Here is a 16,518-nt window from a genome sequence, read left to right on the forward strand (position 1 = left end):
ATACAAGTAAAGTTTGATTCAATGAAAGTAAAAGTGAGCGCCTCACCCGAGGAGAGGAATACTGAAGAATGTTAGTCTTCAGCTTCTGCATGAAGACCAGGTTGTAGAAAACAATGATGGAGTCGTACTCTACCTCTCTGATAAGCACGCGCTTAAATGACTGACACATTCGGGGGAAAATAAAGAGAAAGATGGCTTGAATATTTGTTAATAACAATTTAGATTCATTCTTTTTGTATTTGAATTATCATCTGAATTAAATCATTTAAAAGGGAACAAGACAAATTGACTCTCACCTCCTGATTAGTATTAGGCATCTCTTTGTAAGCGGTCACAATCGTTTCCAAAAGTTGCTGTGAAATCTTTAATTCATTTGAACGTGACTTCAGGCCACTAGGGGGCAGTATAATACAAGTAAAGTTTGATTCAATGAAAGTAAAAGTGAGCGCCTCACCCGAGGAGAGGAATACTGAAGAATGTTAGTCTTCAGCTTCTGCATGAAGACCAGGTTGTAGAAAACAATGATGGAGTCGTACTGTCCCTCTCTGATAAGCACACGCTTAAATGTCTGACACATTCGGGGGAAAATAAAGAGAAAGATGGCTTGAATATTTGTTAATAACAATTTAGATTCATTCTTTTTGTATTTGAATTATCATCTGAATTAAATCATTTAAAAGGGAACAAGACAAATTGACTCTCACCTCCTGATTAGTATTAGGCATCTCTTTGTAAGCGGTCACAATCGTTTTGAAGCGCAAGTCCACGTTCTTCACCTTGCATATGGCATACATAGCCGACATGATCAACTGCAAAGAAAAGAGGGAGGAGAGGGTCAAGTTTTTAAAACATGACATTGAATAAACCGCAAAGCTAACAGAATGCAAATGCAGGCTATTATATCATTTATGAAAAAAAGAGCTGGTTGTACCTGGTCTAAGTGTCTGTCTCGCATTAATTCATACTCATTCTGGAGGGTGTGCTGAAGCAAGGTCCATATTATTGGCTCCAGTTCTGGGTGTGAGGTCAGCAGTTGCGAGAACAGTGTTTTCAGTCGCATGTAGGCCATCCTGTACACTGAAAAACAGAAAAAACAAACAAACTGTTAAGTGTATGTATATATATATATATATATTTATATATATATATATATATATATATATATATACAATATATATATATATATATATATATATATTTATATTTGATTTTAGGAGAGCAAAACCAACGCTATGCTATTAATGCATGCTATTATAGCTTGTGTATAAACCAACAAAAAAGCTTTAAATGTTCTTTTCAGAACTCACTGCATTTGAATGTAAACTTTGCTTTAACGTACATTTTTTGTAGAAGAGGCTCAGAGAGTTTGAACGGAGTGCTTTGGTGCCTGGTGTGGGGGGCTCGGCCTCTGTTGCTGGGGGTTGTCGGCTCGGTCGAACAGGAGAGAGATACCTGAGCAAGGTGAGAAGGTTAAACACATCACATTCACATTTTGCCAATGAAAAGGAGATAAAAACGAGAGAGCTAATGAATGTCAGTGGTTAAAATACTGTTCAAATGTTTGTTTTTATGCTCGCCAAGTCTTCATTTATTTGATCAAAAACACAGCAAAATACAGTAATACTGTGAAATATTACAATGCAACACACACACACATATGTTTTTAATGTAAATGTAACTATTAACAATAATCATTAAGTAGCGGTTACAACAATGAGGTGAACAAACCATTCAGTCTTTAGATTTAGCTTTAGAATCAGATCAATAGATTCGTTAAAAAAATACCAGCTCAAAAGAATGATTCATTACATGATAAAATCATTTAGAAATCTAAGGAAATTAATCCCCTTTCTAAATGAAGATTTAGGCTAAACCTTTTGCTAATTGGTGTTGAGGCATTTAGTGTCAAAGGCTGAGGGTAAGGTCCTAATGTTTGAGCGTGACAAACGTGCTAAAGATGTTGATTCAGATGCAAGTTCACATCGGCAGAACAATCTTGTACTGAATTTGCTTTCCCATGCACTGGTTATGCAATAACTTCCCATGTTAGAATGGGGCACATTTCCTCTTTAACCCAAATTAATTTTAGAAATTGCAGCTGCATATACAGCATCCTCTGAATAGTGGTAGAAATTGACCCCAAAAGAGTTGATTCCTCAATTTAAACTATCCCTAGTATCAAATAATTGATTCTTTTACAAATGGCGCTGTCCCCTCTTAAACAGGATGTTGTGAGTGGCTCAGAATTGCACAGTCCTAGTTCTGAGGGATGACTTACAGGTCAGCAGCGGTGTGGTTGTGATGCAGGGGTTGGTTTAGTGTCGCGGGGGGCTCTGCTTGTTCACCAGGTCCTTCCTCACGAGACTGTTTGAGGAGGTCAAAGAGAGGAGAGTCCTGCACAGAAAAACAAGATGTTGAGTTAAATCACTGATCCGAAACCGAGAATGCCTCATAAAGGGGAACCGATTAGAGCAGTGTTTCGTGTAAAAAAAAACATTTTTTAATATTTTTAAATTGCTAAGCATCTATTATATAATATCCTTTTCTGATGTCGCCAATAATTAGAGATACACCGAAATTCCGGCTGCCGAAAATTAGTTCACTGCTCAGGTTTCACGTGGTGTGACGCTCTGCATATTATCCCGCTTTATGCATGTGCGCTCTGCTCAGTCGTGAGCGCTCCACTCATATACCGTTCTTGCTCATCGGAACAGCAAAGTCCACTCAAAAATCGAGCCGACAGCCAGGACACATCTATATAGTACAGTATTGTTTCTGTTTGCAATAGCCGTACTGTGCTGTAACATGGTGTGGTAGCCTACAGTATATTGGGCAACTCTGGTAACGCTGCCCTCTCATTCATTGATCTGCTAACCGCTATGTTATGCTCACGTGTTCTGATAATAATAGCTTTCTAGGACTAAACATTATTTGGATAATTGGTAAAAACCAAAAAAACAATCTCTTAATAGCCCTACTGTTAGACCTACCTGAAAAACTAAAAAGCAATTTATTTAATTTGTAGGCCTATCGGTATTTTTTGATTTGTAATTGCTTTATTTGTTCTTATTTGATTACTGACTGCTTGTCATTTTTTATTCAATTCAAAGTTTGAAATCAAGCTATCTCGTGCTACTGCAACAAAATTACCCCACTGCAAAATCAAAAATAAACGGAGTGAGCAAAAATTTGTGAGATAGCTAGTTATAATGGTAATTAAACAATGTTTACATATGAATAAAAGCCTACATTAAAATCTGTCACATAAATTGGTCTCTTCATTAGAAATTAGTCTACTGATTGCCTCCATTGATGGACAAAAAAAAAAAAATTATAATATTAAAAATATCTGTATATTCTGCAGTTCTTCCCTGCTGTACCGAATATCTATACTTTTCAAAGCATCATATCGAAGTTGAGAATTTGTTAATTTCCAAAGGGTGCCACAACTAAAAAAAGGTTGGGAAACACTGGATTAGTCACTATGACTAATCCAGTCATTTCATTTGAACACTATGTGATTAAGAAATTTATATATTTTATTCCCAAATATTTTTTTTATATTTATATTAATTATATTAAACTATAAAAGACACTTTTAGAGAAAAAAAATCAATTAAAAATCATTTTTTCCCTTGGTGATTTAATTATTCACACTTCAAACTGTTTATAATGTGAAAGATAAGAAAAGAGGACAGATAAAAAGGTTCAATGTTTTTTTTTTACATTAGCAAGCTTTTTACTCAAATAATTTCATTCAAATAACCAGTTGGACAAAAAGTATAATTAACTCCTGACACTCCCTTGATTAACAAGTTTTTTGAGTTTGCATATTGTGTTGTATGTATGATGTCATGTGTTAAATGTTAAATGTGTGAACTTTGGACTGGCAACCCCTCTTTGTATGTGCCTAGGAATCAATGAGCAGTGTGCTCTTGCAAACAACACACACACCCCTTATAACACATAAGAAACCACAAGGAAAAGGCAAAACAAAAACGACAAACCACTTTCTAGCAAAGGTCTGAACAATCAAGGGCCTCAAAATAAAAATGTACTAAATGTGCATGAGAGAGTAACAGATGGAAAGGAGGTGCTTTAACTCCAGCCCCACCCTCTTGTCTGCCTTCCAGTCCTCCACAAGAAGAAAAACTCACTGCATAAACTACAGACTGAGCAGCAGGTTGGATACTAAAAGCCTCACATTGCTACAACTCGATGATCTCGATGAGACAAAGATGATCACGCTTCAAGTCACACAGCGATGGGAAGCCAATTAAAGGAACAAGAAACCAGGCTGGTTGGTGGAAATTTCACATTGCTCTTCTTCGTGAAGGAAGTCAACAGGCTATGTATGATTCATCCTTTCATGAAAGGCCCAAGACTGAAGTCAAGAATCTTGTGAGCATTTTGGAACTGTGAATATGAAGAACAAACATCTAGAAACCAACTTCCTGTGCCGGTAAGAAGGTGGCTATTTATAGAACCCCACGCAAAGCATCCACCATGCCTTGTTGAGAGGAAAAAGAAGGTAAACTGATGTAGTTTGCTCATGCAAATCGCTTACGTGCACGCTTATGCAATTTGGTAAGAGTGGTAAGGCAGCAGCTCTGTGAAATGTATACACACTGGATTTGTATACTTTTACGTGGATCTTCATAGAATTTCATGTTTCGGCTCTCTGACCTTTAAAAGCACTGACTGACTCCTTTTAAGCCAAACTCTAATCGATGACAATGACAGAGAAGAACTATTCAAACTGTAACAATGATGACTTTAAATGTGTGTTATACAGCTCCGTTTTCAGTATTGTCTTTATTCTTGGGCTGCTCTTCAACATGGTGGCCATGTACATTTTTGTTTGCAGACTGAAAATGCGCAACGAGACCACAACATACATGCTGAACCTTGTGGTCTCGGACACCCTCTTCGTCCTCAGCTTGCCTTTCAGGACGTTCTACTTTATTAACCGTCAGTGGCCTTTCGGCGACGCTCTCTGCAAAATTTCAGTGGCCTTGTTCTACACCAACATGTACGGCAGCATCCTCTTCCTCACGTGCATCAGCATGGATCGCTACCTGGCCATCGTTTACCCCTTCGCGTCTAGAATATTGAGGACCAAGCGCAATGCTAGAATAGCCTGCTGTGTGATCTGGGTGGTTCTGCTGGCGGGAGGCCTAACCGCAGGTTTCGTGATGGACACCACTTCATATACAAACCACCAAACATACTGTTTTGAAAACTACTCCAACTCCCAGTGGAAGTCCAAGGTATCAAAAGTCGTGGTGTTTTTGGAAACGGTGGGTTTCCTGATTCCGCTGATGATCAACTTGATCTGCTGTATAAGGGTCCTACAGACCTTACGACACCCAGAAAGCATCAACCGTGGAGGACAGCTGAACAAGGCTAAGATATTGCGTATGATTGTGGTGCACTTGCTTATTTTTTGTTTTTGCTTCATTCCGTACCATGTCATTCTGGTCTTCTACACCCTGGTTCGAAGTCAGGTTATTACAAACTGCACTGTGGAGTCAGTGGTCCGGACAATTTATCCAATTGCATTTTGCATCGCCGTGACCAACTGCTGCTTTGACCCAGTGATCTATTACTTCACCTCCGAGACGATTCAGAACTCTATTAAAAGGAAGTCTTACGCTGTCCGCAAAAACACGCTAAACAACCCAATTGACAATAGTGTTAACAACAGAAGTGATTCGATGAATAAAATCACATCTCTTAAAGTTAAATTCATCACTGAAGAGTCTACAATATGACCAAAGTTCAGGCAGCAATTGTTTTTTGTAGAATATTCTCATCTGACATACTCAGCCAATGTTAGTAATTGGTTGGCACAGGATATATTTGACTAATAACTAACTGAAGACTGCTGAACTTGTAACAGTATAAAGTCTGAGTATCATCTTGGTGCTAGAATGGATGTGTGTTTACAGACCAAACTCAACAAACATTTTTCTTAATGGATTACTGATCCTGTAATTGTATAAGAACTGTATATGACCGAGAACTGACAAAGAAAAAAAAAGCAGTATTTCTGTACAAAATGCTACATTTCAAGACAAACAACTTTGAATGAGCCTTAAACTTTCTTGCTTCACCTTGAAAAACGGCAGCACTTTACATATGAATTAAAAATGAATATATTTTACAGCACTTAATAATCCAGGTTAATATTAATTTATAAATAACTTAATTCATGTTCGTTCAAAATACACAATTTGTACAAAATGTATATGTACAAATTAACTAAATTGTTCAATGCTGTTGTTGTTCATTGTTATTTCATATAAGCTATTAAGTTAACGAAATGTTAATTGAACTTTATTGTAAAGTGTTACCATCTAAACAAATTTCATTATTTTGTTTAACATTTAACTGTATTAATGCAATAAACCTCTAGTTTATGTTTAGTAATATTCACAAAACTGCCAGTCTCTTGTAACAAATGACACTTGGGGTAAAAATGTTCTGATAAAATATTCTCATGTGTTGTTTCATGTTTATTCCTGGGAAAATCAGACAGTTTGTATTGTTTTTCAAGCCAAGTCATGATTAAGGTAAACAAATTCCATTATATCCATTTAGTCTGAGGACAAACAGTGAGAGGAAAAGGGAGTGACTCAAAGAGAATGATGACATTACGTGGGCTTTGGTCTACTGATTATATCAAGGTTTGTCAGTGCAAGAAATTAAGCTGCTGACGAACAGGTCTGAAGGGTGTGCCACTTATATATGGTTAGAGATTTACACAGCAATAGCTCAAGCAGTGTTTTATATATACATTTTATATATACACCTTATTTTAAAATATATTTTTTTAAATACAGCTTTTAAAACATACCATGAAGGAACTGAATGACCCAAATCAAAGTTGCATTTCAGGAGTGTTGAACAGGACTGAACAAGTCCTGCTCCATCACTCAACACTGCATTCCTTGTGCAATCACATGCCCAGGGGGCACGCTCAGAAACTCTTTCAAATCATACCTCTAAAGGGCATTTTATACGGTATGCGATTGGCAGCAGGCTTTGCATGTGATCTTATTGCCACAAACACACAAGCCTGAATGGAATGGAATGAGCCGGTGCAAGACATTAAGGCGAGTTAAAAACATGCTGCACTTTTGAGCGATTACTATTATGCTGTTTTCTGGATATAAATGCTAATACAAACATCAAAATGTAATTTTATTTCTTAACAAAATGCCTTGCATACATATAAAAATAGGACAGTGTTACAAAAATAAATGATTCACGAAATGTCAGAGCTCAGGAAATTAGGAAACTGTGACTACAAAACCTAAATGTATTTTTGGTTATAAATAAAATGCCCTATAATTAGTCAGTGGAAACTGGTAGATTCACAAAAATATCATCTTTGTTGTGCACATCACTAGCAGCAGGATTTCTGTGCATTCACTTGGGAAATGGCTCCACTTCCAATGTGACCCTAAAAGGCATTAACTTCTTAAACTCTACAACACATCTGTAACTTTCACTCGGGTCCAATGTGTGAACATCTACAATGTTTGAGGGTTATCCATCTATAACAGGTCCTCAACTTAAACAAGAGAAGATAAAAAGGCCATTTAATCTGATACCACCTGTGAATCTTTGTGATGATCCATCAAGGAAACTCTGAGGAAACTGTCACTGAACCAGATAAGTGAGTCTTTGGACATGCAGACCAACTAATATTTCCTGTGTAGTGCTTAACATTTAAATAGGTCAAAACATGCACTGTCCTGGGAAAATCCAGCTTGACAGTGACTTGCACAACAGATCCTTGGACCGAGACAGACAAGTGAAAGCAAGTTACTAAAGAGGATAAAAATGCAGTTAAAAAAAAAATGTTTTTAAATAATTGTTTATTTTTTCCTTTAGAAAAAGAAAATTTTCAACAAGTTGGAAATTAAATAGCTATGTCACTATGGAAAATGGATGGCATATGACGCAAACATTATTAAACTGGTTTTGTAGTTTAACACATTCTTACTAATGCGTCAAGTCATTTTTGCCATTTTTGCTAAACCTCATCTACGTTAGCCAGTTAGATAACATCATCTTTGCAACAGCAATAAACAAGGTGTCACAGAAAACCAAAAATGCTTGTACAAGATCAAAGTAAAATGTAAAAACAAGTGGCAATTTTTTTTAGGTGTTTTGTAAATCACCACATTGTATGAAATTGTGTGAATTCAGCTTGTTTCAAAAATAAAAATTAAGTAATACAAGTAAAATATGCTTACTGAGTGAATTTAAATCTGCAGTAAATAAAGCCTACATATCTTCCATTTGACTTGTAAATGTGAAGAGAACAAATATCTTTTTAAAATTGAAACATTATGATTAAAGGGGTCATATGATGCGATTTAAATTTTTCCTTTCTCTTTGGAGTGTTACAAGCTCTTGGTGCATAAAGAAGATCTGTAAAGTTGCAAAGACTAAAGTCACAAATCCAAAGAGATATTCTTTATAAAAGTTCAGAGTCAGCCACGCCGATCGTTCTAACACGCCCCCACATATCTACCTCACTATGTGGGAAGATTTGCATAACGCCGCCCAAATGTTCACGCAAACAAAGAAGGTGTAACTTTTAGTCTCACTGTAGTTTTGTTGACGCTGCAGCCATGTCGTGAAGGCGCTGTGTGCTTCGTTGTGAAAGCGAAACTACTTTGTTTGGTCTTCCAAAAGAGGACGATATCTGCTTCGTCATGCCTAGAGCTGATCTGTGCTGGTCGCTGAAGGAATACATCAATTTTCACCGTGGACGAAGCGGAATCCAGCCCGGGGTTCGTCACATGTGGTTGCTGCTCATTCGTCGGATCTGCCGGGCGCGCCGTTCTCGACCCCGCTGCCTCAGCTCACACTAAGCCGGGGCTTCCGCTCACGCTAGCCTGGACTCAGATCACTCTAGCTCGGCCTCAGCGCACGCTAGGCCGCTGTGTTTTTCGTTGTGAAAGGGAAACTACTTTGTTTGGTCTTCCAAAAGAGGACACGACTACAAATCAGTGGTTAAGTTGTATTTACAACACTGTTCCAGAACACTTCAACCCAAATATTCAGATGTATTTAAAGGATTTGCCACTGATGATTCAAATGCGAGTTTTGGGTAGTACAGTAGCACTTGTTGTTTGTCATTTCTCTGATCACAAATGCGGACAGAGTTTTATGTTTACGCGGCGCGATGGAATGCAACGCAATGCTTAAAAAGACAGTACAAGTCATTATAATCAGTAATTATGTCCCCACTGGATGCAACAAATGCCTCCTTTGTGTAATGGGTTTTAATGTTTTTGTCTCGTCGCTCCGGCCGGGACACGGCATCAACAGTAAGTGAGGGGCGTAACATTTCCGTCTCACGCTTGAGGTATTCGGCCAATCACAGCACACCTCGCTTTTTCAGACCAATGAGCTTTGTACAAAATCGACGCGTTTCAAAAAGGCGGGGCATAGAGGAGAAACAATGTACAGTATGTGGAAAATAATGTTTTTTTAACTTTAAACCGCATAAACATTTCATTACACCAAATACACAAAATAATGTCCTTTTTAGCAGCATCATATGACCCCTTCAACAAAAGGTTCCAGCTGTATGTGTTTTTTTTTTGCTTACTATTTCAAGTAGATTGCGTCTGTATCCAGAGCTGAACTACTATATTAATAATAACTCCACACATCCAGATTTGAACAGTTATATGGTACATGCATACACACACACACACACGAGTTTATTGATTTAGTGTGACAATATATAAAAATATATATATATATAATTCTAACACTATGGTGCCAGAAACCTCTTATTATATTATAATTAAAAATGTTAGTATCAGTATAACCGTACAGCCATTTTTCCTCTCGCCAAAGACAGGTTCTTCATTTGGTTCTGGACTGCAAGAAGCAGGTTTTGATTGATGCAAACAAAGGCCGGCCAAGCTGAAAGTGATCATGGATCTCCAAAACACAACGTACATATCTATTCAAGCCAACTGCACGGTGGACACCAGCTACCGCTTCACCTACTACAAGATCTCCTACAGCGTGATCTTCATATTCGGCGTAGTCAGCAATGCCACAGCGCTGCGGCGTTTCTGCCGGATGCCTCAAACCTTCACAAGCACGGCCATCTACATGGCCAACCTGGCCACTGCAGATATCTTCTTTGTGATCTCTCTCCCCCTGCGAATCTATTATTACCACAACAAAGCTGCTAATACTTCCAACCACACCAACGACTGGTCTCCAGGAGGTGCTTTCTGTCAGCTGACCTTCACGTTGAAGTATATCAGCCTATACGGAGGAATCTTCTTCCTGGTTTGTATTGGAGTAGACCGCTACTTTGCCGTGGTTCACCCTCTACATCAGCACCTGAGGAAGGTTCGAACCGCCCGTATGCTAAGCGTTGGGATCTGGTGCCTGGTCCTGGCCCTAAGCCTCACCCTGCCCTTTCTATATTCGGCGGCATCCCGATGGAACAAGCCGTGCCTCTTGGATCCTACTTCCAAACGCCACCGTACTATAATCCTAGCTGCTCTCGGCTTGGTCCAAATCGCCTATCTGTTGCCCGCATTGCTCCTGCTAATCAGCTACTGCAGCATACTCCGTGTGCTCTGCAGGCTGCCGCACCGAAGGAAGATCCGGCACCGACGCACACTCACCGTCATCTACTGGGTCCTGGTGGTCTTTTTTGTCTGCTTTACCCCTTATCACCTCAATCTATTAGGTTACACTCTCACACAGGTGGGCCTTGTACAGAGCTGCGGCCTGGCTCAAGTCACGAAAGTGCTCCATCCTGTAGTGCTCTCACTGGCCAGCACCAATTGCTGTCTAAACCCCCTCATTTACTATTTTTCCAGCAGCCTGATTCACAAAGAGCCGACTGGCAGTAGAGGAAGTGCTAGTCAATGAGGTCTTTGCTCAGCAACGTCACAGACTCTAAACTAGAAATGGATGTAATGGACCATGAAAAGTTTTAAACATCATTTAAAGGACTACTCTGCTATTTCTTGTTGCAGAGTAGCTAAACTAAGTGGAATACTTGCTAAACACATGCTTCAGTGATTGAACGAAGGAAACAATCCACATAAATGGTAGCGGAAAGTTACTCACTGCTTTCCACGCGAGACTCTCCATGATGACATGTTCGCACTGCTCCAGGTGCTTCATCATATCATGTTTCAGGGTGGGCTCGGCTTTAATGAAGCTCTCGATCACCTTGTAGAAGTCGAAAGCAGGCAGTTGGAAGACGTCTAAGATCCAGGGGAAGCACAGATCAGTTTCGACGGAATCACTGGCTCCTGAGCTGCGGACAAAACCTCCACTCTTTAAGGAGTTCCCTGGAAAAGGAAGCAACACGTGTGGCTAATGTATACAAGATTTTTCTCTTAAATGCAATCTATAAACTGAAGCTAAAAAAAGACTTTGGGTCACACTATGAGTGTTTAAATTTGTGGGGGGAAAAAAAAAACACAAAAAATGACTTACCAACATAGGTTGCCATAACAACTTCCAGGGCGCATGCAAGCAATGAGGTATGAAATGCTGCATTGTTGAGTAGTTTACTGAAAAAGGAAGTAACATGATTAATTGTCAGTGTATATTTCATAACAAAATTACAGATTATTTATGGCCATAATTATCTGATAAATGGCCTAAGATGCTGCTCATATTGTTCTTACCTGAAGTTTTGGACAGATATTCTCTTCTCCTCCTAAAAACAGCACAAATGTGACCACCAGAAAAAAAAAGTACAACTAAATAATATGATTGAAAGTTTCATTAAGGCTTACCGATTTAAGCATGGACTCCATGACTTTGTAGTAGAGCTGGGCACCAAGATTAAACCGCTGAAAACACAAAAAAATTTGTGCCTTTGTTGTACAAATTTACATTACCGTTTAAAAGTTTGGGGTTGAAACAAAAAAATAAAAAAATAAAAAAAATAAAATTGGGTTAAGATATTAATAAGATAAGTTTTTTGAAAAATGTTATTACAATTTTAAATTACTGTTTTCTATTTGAATACATTTTAAAATGATTTCTTCCAATGATGTTGAAGCAGAATTTTCAGCAGTCATTAATCCAGTCTTCAGTGTCACATAATCCTTCAGAAACTATTCTAATATGATGATTTGGTGCTCAAGAAACATTTCACATTATTATCCATGCATGATCAAATGGTTGTGCTGCTTAATATTTTTCTGAAAACTGTAGATACATTTCTTTTCAGGATTCTTTGATGAATAAAGTTCGAATGAACATCATTTATTTGAAATCTTTTGTTACTGTTAGCTTTGAACAATTTAATTAATCCTTGCTGAAAAGTTGTATTAAAAATCTTACTGACCACAAACTTACAAACAGTATGGAATATCTGAAAGTTATAAAAGCAATAAAGTTACTGTTATCTAGGGTGTCTTTTATGGATTCACAAACATTGAAATAATAACCACTGGCATTATGGCAGCATTCACAAAAAGGCCTGATATTATCCGTTTCAAATTAGATGGAATTATCTACAGCCTTAACAGCATGATGGTGATAAATGTTAATAATAAAAAATAAAAAAAAGGTTGACAGTACCTTTCTGCCCAGCCCCTCACAGTGCTGGCCCACAGCCTGTGCAAACCTCTTGATGAAGACCTGACCCAGCTCTTCAACCCTCTTTCTGATCTCTTCGGTTGGGTCAACAGTGCAGTTCTGACAAACACATTACAAATAATACATATTATATATCACTTTGTTTCTGAATAATATCGATCTGGCTTTTCTGTCTAGGAAACAAAATATTTTTTAAAGGAAATACCTTGTAATAGACTAGGAGATTGCTTGAGGGCTGGTCACTGGCTGAGGTGAGATCAACCCTGAGCTGCTGTATGGAGTTCATTGCAGCCCTGGAGAAACAAAACAGGGAACATGAGTGAAAAGGAAAAAAGGTGCTGGCAGGACAAGTTTCCATTATGGTCAAATACTTTCAAGACGACCTTCGGTACAGGAAGGTCTCAACAAACTCAGAAGAGGTACTTTTGCTCATATACGTCCTTCATCCATTAGAGTAATATTAGTGTATCGAGTACCCAGGATAAGTTCAGAGCTTTGGGGTCCACATGAAAACATCAAAACCAGATCTCAGAGGGAATCCCATCATGTGGCATAAGCTTAGTGCATTATAAAACTGTTGGGTGCACATAATACTATACACACAAATGAGCTAGGAGATTGCTTGAGGGCTGGTCACTGGCTGAGGTGAGATCAACCCTGAGCTGCTGTATGGAGTTCATTGCAGCCCTGGAGAAACAAAACAGGGAACATGAGTGAAAAGGAAAAAAGGTGCTGGCAGGACTTAAAATTGGACAAGTTTCCATTATGGTCAAATACTTTCAAGACGACCTTCGGTACAGGAAGGTCTCAACAAACTCAGAAGAGGTACTTTTGCTCATATACGTCCTTCATCCATTAGAGTAATATTAGTGTATCGAGTACCCAGGATAAGTTCAGAGCTTTGGGGTCCACATGAAAACATCAAAACCAGATCTCAGAGGGAATCCCATCATGTGGCATAAGCTTAGTGCATTATAAAACTGTTGGGTGCACATAATACTATACACACAAATGACTGTGACTCTGACTAGTGAGCAAATTCACAAGCTGTTTTTCTTCAAGAAAGGTTTCAAAGATTTAGGATCCTTCAGAAATCATTCTGATATGCTGGTTGGGTGCTTTTTTTTATTAATGTTGATAACTCACGTTATATATAAAATAAATGTAGGAGAATGGTCTCATTCTTTCATGTTCTGGGTATTGAAGGAGCAAAGTCGCACCTGATTGGGGTCTGTGGAACTGGAATTGCAACGTCATCTCCAGACAGATTCTTTCTTGGAGTCATTTCCACCTTTGACCTACGAGGAATATTGATATTTATTTCGAAAACATATGTAGCTGCAAAAATGTATGACAACATGATTTTAATTTGATCACACTCACACTTCTGTTTTGTTGGGGGAAAGCGTCTCATCATCAACCAAGAACAACCTGGCATCAAAGTCCTTGTTTTTATGGTACAGCTCTTCGTATTGCTTGGAAAGTGTTTCTATCTATAATAAAAGGAAAACAGACGGCCACAAGCATTACTTTAATTCAGACTTTGGAAGGAAATTGTATTGCATGTCTTTCTCATAGCTGTTACTTTAGTGTTAATAATCAGAGCTGAACCTGCAATACCATTCCTAATTATCACCATGCAAACAGAGAGACTATAAAACTGTGTACATAGTCCAACATGTAACAAGCTATAAAACACAAAACAGGCAAGTTCAAATTCATAGTCCAAGGTGGGAAGTACCCCATGGGGATTTGATTAGTTATCTAAAAACCCTATAGCTCTCACAAGAAGGGACAATGTGGCCATGAGGATACACTATCATATCCAGATCCAGAATCCAGAGAGAAGCTGGGGGAAACTCCACTCACACAAGCAGAAACTGTAAACAAGTCTTGTTGTTTACATCAACAAACAATAGAATGACAAATATTTCCATTTTTCTTTAATGACTCACCCTTGGCCAAGAGGAACATGGTCCAACTGCTTTCCCAAAGCTCTGTTCTCCTTGAAGGAAACATACATGGGGCAGTAAGATCACTGGTGTTTAATGGAACAACTCTAGAATCTTCTTTTGGTAACTACAGGTGGGCAAACAGCAGACTGAAAGAGAATTTCTACTCACTTTGCTTTGTCAGGCTCTGCAGAGATTTTTTCACAAGTCCTGGAGGAAAGTTAAAGATGGACTTTATGTTAGTCTCGGCATATAGAGGTGCACCAAAATGGCAGAAAAGTTAATTAAATATAATTATTATTAACAACAACAACATTAATAATGGCTATTAATAACAACAATACTTATTATTAGCTAAAAATATTCACAAATATTATTATTACATGTGTTGCCGTTAGGGCTGTGCAATATATAGAAATATCGCAATATGCATATCGCTACAGCTTGCAATATTTGGGGCCATGAACAAAAGACAAAGAGAAAATCACTCACTGCTCTTACCTAAATAACTTTTGTAGCTTAAATAAGAATCAGTGCATACTGAATTCAAACAGTAAATACTAAGCAGTGTTTTATTTTTCCTTTTTATTATTCAGTTCCTAAACTCATTTTAAAATGACATTTTTATGTAATGCTCGAGTAAAACACTTCCGTTCACTTTCAGAAGTTGTTGTAGGGGTGCTTTCTTATTAGAATCAGAGAAATAAAAAAAAATAAAAATCATGACCAAAAATGTTTAACAAATATGTTTTACATTCAGTAAGATAATCTTTGACATGGAAGAAAGTAAAGTGAACTGAAGGCCAAATAAATAAAAGCACTTAAAAAAAAAAAAACAATAACAACAACACATAAATAAAAACACTTATTTATTCCAAACAAATGCTAATTTATAACACAAAAAACTCAAAATCTAGATTTATAAAAATTTTGGTGCATCATTAGCATGTACTGTATATTATAATCACAATCAAAAACCAACATAAAATCACTGAAACCCACATATAATGTCCAACAAGAGCTTATCGACTGTTATAGACATAAATGTGAAAATGTTATTTTCGATGCAGTGAGGAGGCTACCACAAATAACCACAGAGCCTGCGGGCACGAGGCACTCGAAACTCAAAAACAAAGCACTACCCAGCAGCTTGACTTACATCCAACCACATATCTAGACTTTCTGTTCACCACTTATGAAGCACTGTTTTTCAGTAACTGCAGAAGAACAGACTGAACTGGGGCCAGCTGGCTCGAAATCAAAGCCAAATAACCCACAGAGCAGATCTGTCCTATACCGAGACGGCTGCTGCCACCTTCAGGTTTACAAATGACATGGAGAAACGTCTCATGTCTTTTTACCATTCAAATGGACTAAGAAATGAATCAGCAAGTTATAATGCGGATCATGCAACCAAAAAGCTTAAGCAATTATCGAAGGCAAAACAGAAAACCGTTTTAATGCAGTAATACACAATAGGTTTCATCACCCAAAGAGTGACGTGAGATGAGTCACGCATTCTTCAAATGCGATGCAATGCATGCATTATCTAAAAAAAAGTGTCATGCTGAGGGAAGGCACCCTGAGGCATGCCCAAGCATCACCCGATTTTTAACCGTTCAGTCCTTCACTGTAATGAGCTTATAAACCTTATATATCTTTGCATTCTGTATACATTCAGGGATAGTTAGTTTCCGTTTCCCTCTAAGATACAATCTTAAAAAAAAACAAAAAAACATTCTAAATGAAAAGTCCACACCACAGCTATAACGATAACGACACAGAAGAACAATATTGGAATCAATTTCAGAACGATTTTTTCAAGCTGAAAAATTGACAGACAATTGGAATCAATCCTGGTTTAAAAAGCTCAAGGCGGAAGACAACAAAACTGCAATGGATGCTTAACATAATCAGAACATTATCATGTGTTGGTGTGGACAGA

At 37.9% G+C, this 16,518-nt stretch overlaps 3 protein-coding genes across 3 annotated transcripts in view; 2 read left to right on the top strand and 1 right to left on the bottom strand.

The window, feature by feature from the left end:
* Positions 1-16,518, bottom strand: part of LOC107551603 (retinoblastoma-associated protein-like) — a 28,921-nt gene that overhangs the window by 3,283 nt on the left and 9,120 nt on the right. Inside the window, exons 7-19 of the mRNA XM_016233269.1 lie at positions 14,005-14,114; positions 13,842-13,919; positions 12,827-12,914; positions 12,604-12,720; positions 11,811-11,867; positions 11,700-11,731; positions 11,506-11,582; positions 11,131-11,357; positions 2,279-2,394; positions 1,340-1,452; positions 932-1,077; positions 705-809; positions 455-568 (exon numbers count right to left, since the gene is read on the bottom strand). Of these exons, the coding sequence (XP_016088755.1) occupies positions 455-568; positions 705-809; positions 932-1,077; positions 1,340-1,452; positions 2,279-2,394; positions 11,131-11,357; positions 11,506-11,582; positions 11,700-11,731; positions 11,811-11,867; positions 12,604-12,720; positions 12,827-12,914; positions 13,842-13,919; positions 14,005-14,114 (1,380 nt within the window). The remainder of the gene's footprint in view (positions 1-454; positions 569-704; positions 810-931; positions 1,078-1,339; positions 1,453-2,278; positions 2,395-11,130; positions 11,358-11,505; positions 11,583-11,699; positions 11,732-11,810; positions 11,868-12,603; positions 12,721-12,826; positions 12,915-13,841; positions 13,920-14,004; positions 14,115-16,518) is intronic.
* The window catches only part of LOC107551648 (lysophosphatidic acid receptor 6-like), a 23,052-nt gene continuing 10,710 nt past the window's right edge, over positions 4,177-16,518 (top strand). The window contains exon 1 of the mRNA XM_016233340.1: positions 4,177-5,939. Coding sequence (XP_016088826.1) covers positions 4,731-5,774 — 1,044 coding nt within the window. The 5' untranslated portion in view covers positions 4,177-4,730 and the 3' untranslated portion in view covers positions 5,775-5,939. The remainder of the gene's footprint in view (positions 5,940-16,518) is intronic.
* LOC107551650 (lysophosphatidic acid receptor 6-like) lies at positions 9,875-11,115 on the top strand. The gene has a single exon (XM_016233342.1). The coding sequence runs from the start codon at positions 9,970-9,972 to the stop codon at positions 10,927-10,929; it is 960 nt and encodes a 319-aa protein (XP_016088828.1). The 5' UTR covers positions 9,875-9,969; the 3' UTR covers positions 10,930-11,115.

The sequence above is a fragment of the Sinocyclocheilus grahami genome, unplaced genomic scaffold (assembly GCF_001515645.1).
Source record: "Sinocyclocheilus grahami isolate Dianchi unplaced genomic scaffold, SAMN03320097.WGS_v1.1 scaffold428.1, whole genome shotgun sequence".
In the NCBI taxonomy this organism is placed as follows: domain Eukaryota; kingdom Metazoa; phylum Chordata; class Actinopteri; order Cypriniformes; family Cyprinidae; genus Sinocyclocheilus; species Sinocyclocheilus grahami.